Raw genomic sequence first — 15,482 nt, 5'->3', positions numbered from 1 at the left:
CACGCTACACACACACACAAACTAGTGACAAGTAACGTGTAAAGCAGTTGTTCCTTGACCGGAGCACTGACTCTGTCTGACGCACTTGCTGAGTACAGCGGCAGGGTTTGTGGTGCAGCCTTTCTGCAGTGCTGTGTAATCCTCTGTTAAATGATGAGATTTTAGATATTTCCTTGGTAATTGTTGGATATTAATCCACATTGTTAGGATTAGGTTAAGGTTTGGTTAAATCTTTTTAACTGATCTACAGTTCGGCATTTCGGTTCTTATGTCTGTGTCGGACGTCTTGCTCGTGTCTCTTCCTGTGACGGCGCTCTGACCAATCAGTGGCCGACATTCTGATGACGTCACGCATAGTATCAGCTCAGCTTGAGGTGTGCGCCACAGTGGATACCCATGTGTGGCCAGTAAATGAAATTTAAATGAGAGTATTGTGTGTTTTAGCTGGTGATGAGCAACCTGCAGTCCATCCTGGAGAATGTGGACACACCAGAACTGCTTTGTCAAAGTGTCAAGTGTATTCTTCAGGTGGCTCGCTGCTACCCACACGTCTTCAGTACCAACTTCAGGGTGAGTATTTCAGCAGTGATACAGGACCGGTCAGATAAGAACCTGACTGATCCTAGTCCTTTGTTTGCCACTTTCACAGGACACAGTGGACATCTTGGTGGGCTGGCATATTGACCACACACAGAAGCATTCACTCACGCAGCAAGTCTCAGGTCAGTTGGATTTTTTGGTATCAGTGATTGTTGTCTGGTGTTTGGATTACAAACATTATAAAATCCTCATGCTTCTTTCCCGCTGTGCAATCTAGTCATTTACAATTCTTTTCAGCCTGTGGCTGGAATTATTGATTAATAATTGATTTAGTCTGAATATTGTTTCCATTTTATTTCTGTATCAGAAATAAATGATCTAAACTACCTAGAGCTGAAACAATCGATTTCTACATTAATCGACAACTATTTCCATAATCGATTAATCGATTCAAAGCTTTTTTTCATGATTTAAACAAGATTTCTGATTGTTTAAGCTTCTTAAATGTGAGTATTTTCCTCATTTCTTTGCTCTGATAAAAAAATGAATCATTAAAAGTGAATCATTTTGGTTTGTGGACAAAACAAGACATTTGAGAACATCATCATTTCCCGGTTTGAAGAACAGCGATCACCATTTTTTAAGGTTTTCTGAGATTTTATGGACCAAGCGATTAAGTGAGAAGATAATCGACAGATAGGCTCCAACATGTCCAGAACTCTGCTGCTAGGGTTCTCACTCCAACCAAACCACTTCACCCCCACGCTGACACAACTGCACTGGCTCCCCGTTAAGTTCCAGATCACCTTCAAGCTTCTCCTCCTTTGCTGCAAGTCACTCCATTCACTTGCTCCACATTATCTGTCCGACCTCCTCCATGAGCACGGTCTCCTCTCCGTTCCCCACACCACAGCTTTGGCAACAGGGCTTTCAGTGTCGCTGCTCCAACCCTCTGGAACTCACTCCCTCTGGCTGTTCACCACGCACCAACTCTGGAGACATTTAAATCACTTGTTCCAGCACATTTTTTCCACATGATTGTTAGTGTTTGTGTTTTGGATCGGTCTTCTGTTTTCAACCTTACAGCGACCTTGGGTTTCGTGAAAGATGCTTTATAAATTTAAGTTATTATTATTATTATTGTTAATATTGTTATTTTCACATGGTACATAGAAGAAGAGGGGGCTGTCAAAACATGATGTAAACTGAGTGGATCATTTTGATAATGTACTTGATTCATCACTAATCGAGATTAATTGATTATGAAAATAATTGTTAGTTGCAGCATTTATTTAGGACAAATGTTGTGGATCTGAGTTTAAGTTTGTCTGTGATTACAATCCTTATATTCTGCAATAAAATGAGCCAATTATTTGTCTGGTCTTTTGCAGAAGTCTCTGTTTTAAGGCCTTGTAGTCTCGAGAGTGGTGTGGACACCAGATGTCAACTAAAACTTTGTTGTACCCTTGTTGGCACAGGAGATGTCTAGGTCCACTCGATGTGGCTGAAAATGCATACACACGCACAGTAACGGCGACTTGCTTACGTGAATGGATTTGTCTGTACATGCTGTGGCTGTACAACATTTGAAACCATGCTGACATAGTTGTAATGACACCTAATGAGTGTGTTAATTTCTTTGTGTTAAGGCTGGTTACAGAGTCTGGAGCAGTTCTGGGTCGCAGATCTGACCTTCTCCACCACCCTGCTTGGACAGTTCCTGGAGGACATGGAGGCATATGCAGAGGTGAAGTTAGTCTTAGAGCACATGACTGAACCAATAACATTTAAAACTCACTTTCCCGTGCTGTTTAAATGAAAGCCTGCACTTTTCAGTGGTAACAAATCATTACAGTATCCGTATGCTGCATATACTGCACCTGCTGCTGCATGTACTGCTGCACCTGCTGCTGCATGTACTGCTGCACCTGCTGCACCTGCTGCTGCATGTACTGCTGCACCTGCTGCTGCATATACTGCCGCATGTACTGCTGCACCTGCTGCTGCATGTACTGCTGCACCTGCTGCACCTGCTGCTGCATGTACTGCTGCACCTGCTGCTGCATGTACTGCTGCATATACTGCCGCATGTACTGCTGCATATACTGCCGCATGTACTGCTGCACCTGCTGCTGCATGTACTGCTGCACCTGCTGCTGCATGTACTGCTGCACCTGCTGCCGCATGTACTGCTGCACCTGCTGCTGCACCTGCTGCCGCATGTACTGCTGCACCTGCTGCTGCATGTACTGCAGCACCTGCTGCTGCATATACTGCACCTGCTGCATATCGTTTCAAAACAAACATTCTGAAGGCATTCTTGAGGTACATGTGTATACACATGCACACATACATTTAATTGTACAGATATTTCAACAGTGATGTAAATAATATTATCTGGGTGTATTGTCTTTTGTATTTTTCAGGTTTGTACTGTTCACTGTTTTTGTGCATTTTACTTTGGTAGATTCCACATTACAGCAGTGAACTGAGAAACTGTTTTCTGTTTAGGATCTGAGTCATGTCGCGTCGGGCGAGGTTGTGGATGAAGACATCCCCCCTCCCTCCGTGTCACTGCCCAAGCTAGCTGCTCTTCTGAGGGTCTTCAGCACAGTGGTGCGCAGCATCGGAGAGAGATTCAGCCCCTTTAGAGGTGCACCCATAACTGAGGTCTACGTCACTGATGTAAGAGCCACGTGCAGGCTGAAGCACTGTTTCTACTTCGATTGTTTTTACTTTTCTGGATGTACAGCAGAGTTTGGCCAAATCAGATTTTTTTTGTGTGTGAAATGTCCACATTTTACCAATTTTCTTGGACTTATTTGTCATATTTGCTGCTGTTAAAGTGAGGAATGTAAATATTATAACTTCATGTATTGGTAGTATGTGAAATTCTGTATTCATACTAAAATACTGTATCTTTATAATTACTTTAAAACCAGAACGTTTGTGATATTAAAAAGGTTTTTTTCTCTCTCTCTGTTCTGTATTCTTAAGGTTCTGAATCGGGTTCTGGCCTGTGTGTCCATGGCGAAGCAGGTCCAGTTCTCTGAGGCCGTTCTCACTGCAGGGAACGAGTGTGTGGGTGTGTTGCTGGCCAGTGTGGAACCCTGTGGGCACCTGATGGATGCTGTCCTTGCCTATGGCCTGGACCAGCTGGACTGCTGCCAGGCCTGTGGCACAGACTACAGCCTTGCAGTGCTCAGTCTTCTTACCATGGTACAGTCCCTCTGTGGTTTTTAACAAATGTGTTTTGAGAGTAGTCTGGTCTGAGAACCATCCTAACCAGTGATGTCCAGAAATGAACCTGTAACGCATTCCCTACTGTAACATCATCGTAGACTCTGCTGTTGTTTTCAGATTGTGGACCAAATCAACACAAAGTTGCCTGTGTTCTTTGTTGAGAAGTTGTTGGCGCCGGACTCCAAGCTACTGCAGCTGCGCTTCCACCGAGAAAAAGAGGTGCGTGACTGGGCGAGCTCTACGTGCTAAAGTGACCAACACAACCACATTGGTTGACCTTCAACAACTCCTGGTTGAGGAATGGGATGCAAAATGGGAGCAGGCTAGTGACCAGCATGAGGAGGAGGGGAAAAAAAAGCCAAGCTGCTAATGGGCTTTCCAAGTGTAAAAATGGCAAATAATTTTATGTGTTGTTTTTTTTCTTATTGCTGTGGGAGCAACTTTTATTACTAATTTTACTAACATTGCAGGCGATTTTGGCACATTTTTGGGGCCGTTAACCACACGTTTAGCCACAAAAGCGTGATCCTTAGAAAGTTATAGATCACTGTAAAGGCGACTAATCAGGCTTTCCAGTGATATACAGTACCACACCAATTGATATTATTTAACGGGAGAAATAGTTGACTAAATGATTGTTTCTGAACGTTTTTTGGAGTTTATATGTATGTGTACATGTGTGTTTCTGCACTCCACAGGTGATGACAGCTGTTCACAGTGTGTATCAGGCTCTGTTGGGCCTGAAAAACATTCCAACTCTGGAGGCAGCTTATAAAATGGTTTTAGGTGAGATGGTGTGTGCCCTGTCCAGCCTGATGTTGGACCTGGAGCCCGCTGAGAGACAACCACTAGCAGATGGCCTGTACAACACCATTCAGCACCCTGCTTTTGCTTCCCTCAATTTACCTGTGGAAAAGGCCCAATACACCCTCATCTTTAACCTAAGCACCCTCACCACCATCGGCAACACCAAGAACTCTCTTATTGGGGTACGCCACTTCGTTTCTCTGTACCGTTGGTCGCCAAATAGCAACCTAAATACAATATTACAACTGTTGGGGGACAAGGGTTAATGGCAATAATTTGTTTGTTGAAAATAATTTATTAATAGTAATAATAATAATAATAACAATAATAATAATAATAATAATAATAATAATGATGATGATGATCGATTTGATATTTTGAACATATATTAAGTATTAATTTGATCAAATTGGGCCACTGCCCTGAAAACAGGGAAAAGACAATCTATGCCTTTTAAAATCAATCTACAGAATCACCGCAATTGACTATAATCAAATCAAAAGATATCTCAATGAAACAGTATTGAAGGAATTCATTTGTGCACTGATTGTTGTGTTTTGTCTTTTTTAGATGTGGGCGTTGTCCCCCACTGTCTTCACTCTTCTCAGTCACAACCTGAAGCTGATTCATTCTGAGTTAGCCGTCTACTTCCCTGCTGTCCAGTATGCTGTACTCTATACCCTATTCTCACATTGCACCAGGTAACACACACACACACACACCTGTACTGTAAAACATTACATTACATCTTTATCTCCTGTTACTCAAACATTCACATTTACACAGTATTTGCAACTGTGTTTAACTGTCGGTAACAATAAGTCAAGACGTTTTAATATTACTGTAAAATTTGCTTTTTGTGTGGTCCATCAAAGTTTGAATTGGTCCCATTCAAAGCTTAATCTCCAATAAATGTAACACCTACTCCTTCTTTTCCAGACATGATCATTTCATCTCATCCAGCCTCTCGTCGTCTTCTCCCTCCCTGTTTGATGGTGCCGTCATCAGCACTGTGACCACAGCGACTAAGAAACATTTCAGCACACTGCTGAGCCTTTTGGGAGGTCTCTTGACCAAGGAAGAGCTTTACCCTGAAGCGAGGTATTTTCTCTCTGTCCCTCGTCTCAACAGTGCCATTCATTTTACTTTCAGTGAGGGTTTTTATATACAGTGCTTTACTAATGTATTAGACCACCTCCTAAATTAACAGCGTTGGAAATTATATTTTTAATGTTTAAATATTATTATTGTAAATATTCAAGTAATCCATCATTTTTCAAATGTACTGTTTTACAGAAAAACTAGAAAACTGGTTTAAGTTGTTGAATGTTTTGCTTGATTCATTTGTGACTTCTCAGAGAAGCCCAGTGAGCTGGCGCTAATCTGGTTATAAAAAGGTGAATTCAGTTTAAAAATAAATTAGTTTTAAACTAGTAGTAGAAAGATTTCTAAAATGTTTCTTGTTTTTATGACTGGTGGCCACTGAATATGAGTTATTTAGGAAAAATACCTTTTTGACACATTTTCATGCTGTTCATGTATTTCTTCATCTCCTTTTTTTTAAAAGAGATTTCTGGAAATGTGTGTGTGCGAGAGTTCTGGATTGAGTCAACCTTTTGTCGGAAGATAAAATGACACAAATGAATGAATGTTGATTGAATTTCTGTGATACTTTGCTTTGTCAGGAAGCTCCTGCTGACCTGGGCTCAGGAAATCTCTGTGCTCATGAAGAAGTCTGACACCTACAGCCCCCTCTTCTCCTTGCCTTCCTTTAACAAGTTCTGCAGGGGCCTGCTGTCAAACGGTGCGCCCACATCCACTCTCTCAAACACAATCTCTAGATTTGTGTTTGTGTCATTTTTAGGTGTATCGCATATTCATTAGTTGATTTTTTCCCCTCTCTCTCGCTGTCTGGGTAGCTCTAAATGAAGATCAGAGTATCTGCCTGCAGACCTGCCACAGTTTACAAGTGCTGTCTTCATCTCTGTCCACGGAGTTGCTGCAGAGGTAAACGACACACACACACACACACACACGTACATTAGTGTGTTTCTCGGGCGGCATTTCTCTTCTGAACCCGACATAGTCACTCCGTCACAGTGGCGAACAATCATTCAATTATCTGCTGCGCTATAGCCCCATGAACGCACACAAGTCACTCACCTTATCATTTCTCACCAGCGCTGATGACATCATCTCAGATTCACTATAAACGACCATCAGTTCTTCTTGATGAACTCTTGTTAAACTGTTTACATCATTCAAGCATCGTGGTGTTTGGAGTGTAGCCTCCACTGAGTTCACTGAGTTTGTGATGAGTCAACTCTGCTACACTAGGTCAATTACTTCAATCACTTTCTACTTATTATTTTTTTGATTTTTACATTGTTATAATGTGTTGTTATTAAAAAGTTAACACTGTATTTCCAACAAAGCAATTAAAACCTATTATTAAAATGAAAACCACCCTTTTTTAAATGCCATGTTTCACTTAAAGAAGTGGAAAACAGGCCCAGCCCAACAATCATACATGTAAACTGTTAGAGTATGTAGCATGTTTGATTTGGCATGGATTGAAACATTTGTAATGTTTGTCATGTCTGTTAGGTGTTTGGACGTGTGCAGAGTACAGTTGGTCCACTCAGCAGTGAGGGTGAGGCAAGCCTATGGAAAGCTGCTCAGGACAATCCCTCTTGATGTGGCTCTGAGGTAAGACAGTTTGCTGCCGGCCGTGCTGCTACAGGAAATCCAATCTGTTCTCCGCATACGGCGCTTTTCTGTTATACAGTTCTAGCACGACTTGACTCAACTCTACTTGTTTTGGGTTTGGGTTCTTTAGGGACAGTACCTGGTACTGTTTTGGTACCTGCTCTGGCGAGATCCCAAGTGATCTGAGCTGATACTAAAATGTGATGTCAACAGACTGCTGCCCACTGATGACTAAATGTCATAATGTCATGTGTCTACTGTCTAAAATCTCAGTATTTAACAGAGGACTCTGCTGTAGTGACTCCAAAGAGAAGTGCTTTGCCTGTCACTCATTTGGTTAGTGTCATGTATAAAACATGTTGCCCACATTGAGGAGATGCTGTGAAGTAATGGAAAGATCTGTGTCAACATTCTGTCTGTCTGAAGAAAATAACATTCACTGCAACAGTGGGTTCACATGATATTTCAGACGAGTCTTTAAATCGACATTCACCCGAGTTAACTTTCTCTCAACTGTGTGTGTGTCTGTGCAATCATAATTCTCTGAACCATAATCATATTGTGAAGTTCTTAATCAGAATACTTTATTGATCCTGGGGTGAGATTCTTGTGTTAAAGCTGCACCCATTCAAAGAGCGTGTAAATAAAGAATAATAAAAGAGAAGAATAAACACCAAAATATACACTCTCATGTAAAGTAAAAATATCAATATGTACAACATATACAGTATTGAATGGATAATCTAGTCTTCTACTGAATGGGCTCCTGTGTGTGACACCAGCGTGTCATGGTGTGTGTGGGAGACACTGTCATCAGAGAGTCCAGCTCCACTCACACCACGTCACTGGCTTTGTGGTACAGCTTGTTGTTAGCAGCCTGTTAGCATCCGCTACCCTCAGCCTGCAACAGCATAGAGGATCACACAGACTCATAGTCCGGCAGATGTTGAAGGAGAAAATAGAGACGACTCTGGTCCTTCTCGTAGAGAGAGTCGGTGTTGTTTATTGTCAGTGTGTATTCCCAGGTATTTGTAGTCCTGTACAATGTCCACACCTTTGTCTTTGTCTTTAATGAGATGTGTATAATTGTGTTTGTTCACAGTAACCACTGTCACCCTGAAATGAGGGAGATTTCAGTGGCCATCCGCCACCACATGAACCAAGCACCTAGCAGCACCTTCCACCCCCAGGACTTCAGTGACCTCATCAGCTTCATCTTATATGGGGTCCTGCACCGTGGAGGGTACGTGTCAGTGAGCGATGACTCTGTTTTTTCCTTTCCAGTCCTGTGTGCATGCACAGATGTTTTATAGTCTACCAAATGAAAGCGGTCTGTATCTACCTCATGGTGGCTGCACACACTTTCTCAGTGTCACATTTGCCGACTCCAGGAAAGATCCCTGGATGGAGCGTCTGTACTTCAGCTGCCAGCGGCTGGAGAAGCGAGATGCCAGAGGAGGAAGTGATGTCAGCAGGCCGGATGTGGTGCCGCGGGCTCTGTTGAAAACTGAGGTGGTGCTGTGGCAGTGGGCCGTGTGGGAGGCTGCACAGTTCACAGTCCTGTCAAAGCTGCGAACACCGCTGGGTCGAGCTCAGGACACGTTCCAGACCATTGAGGGTAAACGGATGACATCCAGTTTGTGTCCACACTGACTTGCTTTTCATGAACGTGTCTTTCAAATGAACTAAAATTGTTCAGTTTGATTTGACTTTCTTTGTTATATGAAGCAAGGAAACCAGAAAATATTCACTTTAAGTATTTCACTGAAATGAAATGATATTTCTCCTGTGTCTTTGTGACAGGAATAATCCGTAGTCTGGCTGCTCACAGTCTGAACCCAGAGCAGGAAGTGGGTGCGTGGGCTGGTGTTGGTAGTGACAGCGATGGTCACCATTCTAACCAGCTTCGCCTCGCTCTGCTGCTTCAGTACCTGGAGAACCTGGAGAAGCTCATGTACAACGCGTATGAGGGCTGTGCCAACGCTCTCACTGCCCCCCCAAAGGTGTGCAACTAAAAAATGATCAAAAAAAAACCCCAATCTCTGTTGTGACATTCACTCGCCTGAGTATACATGATTACTTAAATACCTCCTTCTCTTTGTCACAGGGCATCAGGACGTTCTTCTACACTAATCGGCAGACATGCCAAGACTGGCTGACCAGGATCCGCCTTGCCCTGATGCGGGTTGGTCTCCTATCTGGACAGCCTGCTGTGACTGTCCGTCACGGTTTTGACCTGCTCACAGAGATTAAATACAGTAGCACCCAGGTACCGTGCGTGTGTGCGCGTGTGTGCGCGTGTGTGCGCGTGTGTGCGCGTGTGTGTGCGTGTGTGTCTCTGAGAAGTCAGAATGAATCAAACATAACATTCAACCACTAAAACAAAGTGTTCTGTTCAGGAATGCAAGTAAATAACCGCTGTATAAAACATTGTAAATTAAAGTGCAGTGTGTGTCATATCACATGTGAATAGCTGATGGGTTTGTTTCTGTGTGCTCGTCAGATACCAGAGGTGGAGGTTCCTCTGATGTTGCTGGTGGAGGCTCTGTGTGAGCTGCATTGTCCTGAGGCGATCCAAGGCCTCACAGCCTGGAGCCTGTCCACCACAGGGAGGAGTCTGGGCTGGCTGTCATCAGTCGCTCTGCAGGCTGAGGGCCGGTAAGCAACACTCTTTTTTTTATTTCACCAGACATCAAAATAGTTGCCTTGGTCCTTGTTTCATTTGTTTGGTTGTCCTCCTCTCAGTAGTAATTGTGTGTGTGTGCAGGTTTGAGAAGGCCGCCCTGGAATATCAAGATCAGCTGTCAGCGGCCACGGGGATGACCTGCAGCATAAAGAACTCCAGCAACACAAGCAGTCCCAAGCACAACAACGGTAACCACCTGTGTTTAATGCAGTCTAGCTGAAAGAGTTCTTCTCATATTCACATTTATAATGTATCAGGCTGTTCTGACGTGTGGTTGTGTAAGGAGCTGACATAACCAGTGTCCTACAGACATGTTTAATCACTGACAAAACCCGCATTTGACAGCCTTGGTGAAAACATGGCTGGCAGGAGAACAGATTGTAGGTTCATCTAGAAGAATGCGTCTGCCACTTTATCATTGTAGTTCTATGTCTCGACATACAGGATTTGTTGACTCTCTGTTCCATCTGTTCATAAGTTTGGAATTTTTACCTCAGTGACACAAACCTACCAAAGCAACACAGCTCGGGATGGGAACGACACGGCATTTTGAGAGTCGATCGCCGAGACTCGCGTGTCGAATATTTGTCAGCTGTAAAGCGGAGGATGGAAAATATTCTACACTGTAGATTTTAGGCTGTAAAACATGGCTGTAATGTCCAATATTGACCATCAAAGCAGTGACCGACAACTAAACGACACAAAAGGATCAATCACACTGATGCTAATTACAAATAAAATCAAACCGCAGTGAGAGTAAAATAGGTGATAGAGATGCTCGGGTGAGCTGTGATGTCATCCGCACCCGCTGCTGAATATCAATAATCCATCGTCATCGATCATCATTCATGGAGACTATGGAACACAGCAGCTGCAGATCGTCAGGTCAACTCATTTCCTCCTGATGGAAAAATAACGTTTTGAGAAAGTTCACATTTCAGATCTCGTTAATATGTTAACCTACGTATTGTTTGTTTGTTTGTTTGTTTGTTTCAACCGCGACCAGTCTGCAAGTCATCCAAATAGTTTTTTCACTCACCCACCGTGCAGATTATCTGCGGGTGTAACCACCAACCGCACGTCTCACATGTGGCAGTGATACAGAGGTGGGCTTTGGCCAGGCTCAGGTTTTTGCCAAAACACTTAGCCTTTTTGAAGTGGCTAAGTGTTTTGGGTAAGGCCGAGTTTGCGTCGGCTTGTGCAGTCAGATATATGTAAGACACAGTGTGTCATACAAACATCATACACCATATGAAATGTATCGCTTGAAGTCGTTGCGTCTCAGTTGTGATGTACCTGGTTCTTTGAAAAGGTGACAGTAGGAAGACTGTGCTGCTGAAATCCAGCGAGTGTTCTCCTGAGGTGATCAACTTCCTGGCCAACAATGTATGTCAGTGCTACGTGGCTCTCTGTGATTGGGCCTCGGTGAAGGAGTGGCAGGCCACCATCAATTCCCTCAAACAGAACTCCACCAGTCCAGTCAACATCAACCTGAGGACAGATTTCAACTACATTCAGGCTCTGAGCCGCTTTGAGGACGGAGACTTGGCCGAGTGTGGGGCTCAGCTGGAGCTTCTGCCAGGAGAGGACTACAGTTCACTGAGCAGCAAGGACAAGCTAGGTAACGCACCACACATGCTGAGTGAAGGCACTGTTGTTGTGGAGAAGTTCAAAATCAATGCATCAATGCTGGTGGTGCCTTGAGACTTTTTACTCTCTGGTTGCCCCTCGTGTGGTTTGTCCACGAGGCCTGAGTTTACACATTGGTGCATAGTTTTTAAATGTTGTAATACATGAGCTCTACTATTAAAGGCTTTTTCACTTGTCCACAACAAGAATGCCTTGGTTTTTAAATATTTATCAGCCCTGCACCAAATGTCACTGTTTTAAACTTTGATATTAATCGGAAAAAGAAGAAAAGCTTTGACTTTGTTAAAAACGAGCATTATACTTGAATACAGTTTAATTGCTCAATCTCTAATTAAAATTAGGGCTGTCAATAGATTAAAATAAATGAATAAATAAAAATAATCTCACATTTTGAAATTCGTTAATCTTAAATTTGAAATTTTAATCTCAAATTAGTAAGTATTCAGACGTGTGCATTTCAGACACCATTGTTTAATTGCATCTTTATTTTTAAACACGGAACTACACGTAGAGACTTTGACGGCCCTAATTAAAATGAATACTCTAAATTTGAGTGATTCATTAGTTTTTCTGTTGCGTGTCAGATCTGAAGCGGCTCCTGCCATCGATGAGTCCTGATCCCACTGAGCTGCACAGAGCCATCGAGGTGCAGCTCCTTCGGACTGCTGTCAGTGCCATGACCAAAGCCAGTCAACAGCAGGAGCACAAGACCTCAGCCAATCCAGAGTGAGTACAACAAACCACCATTAAACCTCTTTTAGTACAACTTCAAATTCTTTTCAACAACCATTTTGAGCCATCGCAGAGCTGCATCATGTTTAGAGCGCACAGTGGTGACTGGGTGTGATGGCAGCACTGCAGCAGGAAGGAAGGGCCTCCGATAGCTCTCCCTCACACACTTTGCAGAAAATTAATTTTCGTAAATTAGCAGTTAGGATGGTTACTATTAGTTGACAGTAGATTGGGGGTTGGCGGGAGGAGGTAACGTGTAGTCGTGCTACAGTGGCTACAACCACAACACTGTGCCTTTTCCCCTCTGGCACGCCTGCAGGACGTGGTTAAGTCCTCGATCACATTCAGTGATGCTGTGGAATGAGTATTTGAATACAGAAACAAAGTTTTTGTGTTATGTTCCAGCACATTGGTTCGCTGCCTGAAACAGACTGGACGGATCTGCTTGGGTCCTCTTCGTCTGTCCACCCTCACACTGTCCGACAGCCTGCCCACTTTACCCACCCTGCAACTCCACTGCACTGCCACCCTGGAGAACTCGCTGACTGGACAGGAAGTATGTCTAGTTCATTCGAGGTGGTCAATTGTAAAAGTATTCAACTAATTGAAGATCCAGCACTCTTTGTAAAACAAAAAATACAAATAACATTGTAGATTGTTCTGACATAAAAGATGAATGACATGTATGTTCTGTGTCCGTGTCCTCTGCAGGACTGTGTGATTCCTCTAAGCAGTGAAGTTCTGAACTCTTGTAAGCAGCAGGACGTGCAGCCTTTCCTCCAGGCCCTCAGATACACCATGTTCCAGAGACAACTCCTCCATCAACTCAAAGGTTCATAACCTGTGACTGAAATGTTAAAGGAGACATATTATACCCTATTTCCCCCATTAAAATAGTTCCCTGGTGTCCTAATGAACATGTCAGTGACATGCTTTGGTCAAAATACCATAAGGATGAAGCACCATAGCAGTTCAATAACCCTGCTAAACCCGCCCCTTTCAGAACGCTCGGTTTTCGTGCATGGTCCCTTTATATGCAAATGAGACACAGGCAAACACACACCCACTTCTTCCAGGGGGTTTCTGATTTGTCCTCTTTACAGCGCTCACTCGCTCAGCTCCATTCCTCTCCCCCTCCCTCCACTAGTTCTCTGACAATATCAACATGGCAGCGTGCGTCACAGGAAGAGACGTCCTACATAAGGATCGAGCCGAACACTGTCCAGCTGTAAATCAGTTAAAAACACTTAGGGACAGCACCGCTGATTGCTGCATAAACTGCTGCTGTATGTGACTGTATCAGACTGAGTCTGTGCTCCGGTCATGGAGGACGTACTGAACAAATATTTTTAATTAGGACGTGTCAGAATGTGAACACTGCAAACACTGTTACACTCAAACACAAATGCTAGCTACAAAAACTGTGCCCAGACAGTATGTCGTCACCCTCTGCTCCAGACATTAATACTCTCTGCTACACACGTACATATGTCATAATTGTAATATGATGTCTTGTGGGACAGAATTTTGCACGTTTGGAAATATAAGGGTTTTGACTTCAGACTCATGCTGAGATGTTTCCGTTTCTCCATTCTTCAGGTTACTCCTCCTCCATGGATGGTCATCTAGTCGAGCTTTGTCTGACAGCTGTTAAATTTGCCCGAAAGAAAGGCAACATCGCCCTGGCCTCCCGTCTTCTCAGCCAGTGTACTGACGGGACACGAGAAGACAATCAGCCGGATGATCTGAGCCAGGCCTTCAGGCGTCTGTCTCTGGACGGCATGCTGGCAGAGAAATGGGGAGCAGAGCTGCAGATCGAAAAAGCCAAAGTCCTCAGAACTGCAGGTGAGGAGCACAAGCCGTTCAAAGGCTAATGTGATGAAGTAGAATGGCAGTTTTTGGCTTAGACTTCATTAATTGATTAGTTGTCAGGTCCATTTGTCATATTGAGCAAAGAAACCATATTTACACATTGAATAAGCTGAAAAATGAAGAGAGCTTGGCCAATTACTGAAAAACACTCACACTGATTGATAAATTGTCAAAATGGTTGCCTATTCATTTAGTTATTGATCAGCCATTGCTGCCCTAGTTAGGAACTCCCATCACATCTGTCCAGAGCAATCTTGTGACATTGCAGAAGCTCATCGAAACAATGCCACAGCGAATGATGCGTGCCGTCATCACCACAGATTAGTTTATTAGTATTTTGTACGTCCCTCAGTGGTTTGGAGCATATCGACACATGTCGTGAGCTGTCTGCATCACAGTGTCTGCCTCTGCGTCCACAGGCCAGTCCATGGCAGCAATGGAGATGCTGAGTGGAGCTGCTCTGTCCTACTGCCACGTGGAGAAGAACGAAGGCGCTGCCTGCCGCTCACTGCTAACACTCTGTAAATGGCTGTTGGCTGACTGGAAGGACATGGCGTCTCAACTTAAACAGGTGTGAAAGCTTCACCTTAATGTTTTTAAATTGATTTCAAAAAGACCCTGAAATTTAAATGATGACCCTGTAAAAGGCCTAAAATGTTAAGGTAACACTTTAGATTAGGGAACACATATTCACCATTAACTAGGTGCTTACTAACATGTATATAAATAGCATACCAGACCTTTATTAGTAATTATTAAGCATGTATTAACACCTTAATCAGGAAAAATCTTAATTCATGTTGTAATAGAGGTAGAATAAGGTGCCAATACGTGCTTAATAATTATTAATAAAGGGCTAGTGTGCTGTTTATGCATGTTAGAATAGTGAATATGTGTTCCCTAATCCCAAGTGTTACCAATGTTAACGTTGTTCTGCTTCATGCGTATAGGTGGTGGTATTATATTATCAGTGAAGAAAATAAGGAAATCCTTTTAAAGCAGGGCTCTCAAACTCATGAAAATATTTCTTTACAATGAACAGTTTACAACCTTGTCTAATGTTTTAATTAAAAGTCATCCATCCATCCATCTTCTACCACCTGAGGGTCACAGGGACGTGCCGGTCTCAGCTGATCTCAGTTGAGGCCACTGTTTTAAAGGTTATGTTTGTAACCCGATACAGTTGTTGTGTATCTGCTGCTGGTTTCCCTCTCTCTTCTGTCTCTACCTTATCTCCCTCTTG

At 43.2% G+C, this 15,482-nt stretch overlaps 1 protein-coding gene across 2 annotated transcripts in view; it reads left to right on the top strand.

The window, feature by feature from the left end:
* The window catches only part of smg1 (SMG1 nonsense mediated mRNA decay associated PI3K related kinase), a 50,548-nt gene that overhangs the window by 8,019 nt on the left and 27,047 nt on the right, over positions 1–15,482 (top strand). For both annotated transcript variants that reach the window (XM_044051578.1, XM_044051579.1), the window contains exons 7-30: positions 445–570; positions 650–722; positions 2,190–2,287; positions 3,052–3,225; positions 3,538–3,759; positions 3,901–4,002; positions 4,482–4,772; positions 5,161–5,291; positions 5,530–5,691; positions 6,276–6,394; positions 6,510–6,597; positions 7,198–7,299; positions 8,402–8,542; positions 8,691–8,917; positions 9,103–9,302; positions 9,407–9,568; positions 9,803–9,957; positions 10,067–10,173; positions 11,298–11,606; positions 12,220–12,361; positions 12,773–12,923; positions 13,079–13,199; positions 13,967–14,212; positions 14,659–14,810. In XM_044051578.1, coding sequence (XP_043907513.1) covers positions 445–570; positions 650–722; positions 2,190–2,287; positions 3,052–3,225; positions 3,538–3,759; positions 3,901–4,002; positions 4,482–4,772; positions 5,161–5,291; positions 5,530–5,691; positions 6,276–6,394; positions 6,510–6,597; positions 7,198–7,299; positions 8,402–8,542; positions 8,691–8,917; positions 9,103–9,302; positions 9,407–9,568; positions 9,803–9,957; positions 10,067–10,173; positions 11,298–11,606; positions 12,220–12,361; positions 12,773–12,923; positions 13,079–13,199; positions 13,967–14,212; positions 14,659–14,810 — 3,801 coding nt within the window. The remainder of the gene's footprint in view (positions 1–444; positions 571–649; positions 723–2,189; positions 2,288–3,051; positions 3,226–3,537; positions 3,760–3,900; positions 4,003–4,481; positions 4,773–5,160; positions 5,292–5,529; positions 5,692–6,275; positions 6,395–6,509; positions 6,598–7,197; positions 7,300–8,401; positions 8,543–8,690; positions 8,918–9,102; positions 9,303–9,406; positions 9,569–9,802; positions 9,958–10,066; positions 10,174–11,297; positions 11,607–12,219; positions 12,362–12,772; positions 12,924–13,078; positions 13,200–13,966; positions 14,213–14,658; positions 14,811–15,482) is intronic.

This window comes from Solea senegalensis, linkage group LG19 (assembly GCF_019176455.1).
Source record: "Solea senegalensis isolate Sse05_10M linkage group LG19, IFAPA_SoseM_1, whole genome shotgun sequence".
Taxonomy (NCBI): Eukaryota; Metazoa; Chordata; class Actinopteri; order Pleuronectiformes; family Soleidae; genus Solea; species Solea senegalensis.
Note: the sequence above shows the minus strand (reverse complement) of the source record. Positions and strands in the feature narration are given on the sequence as shown.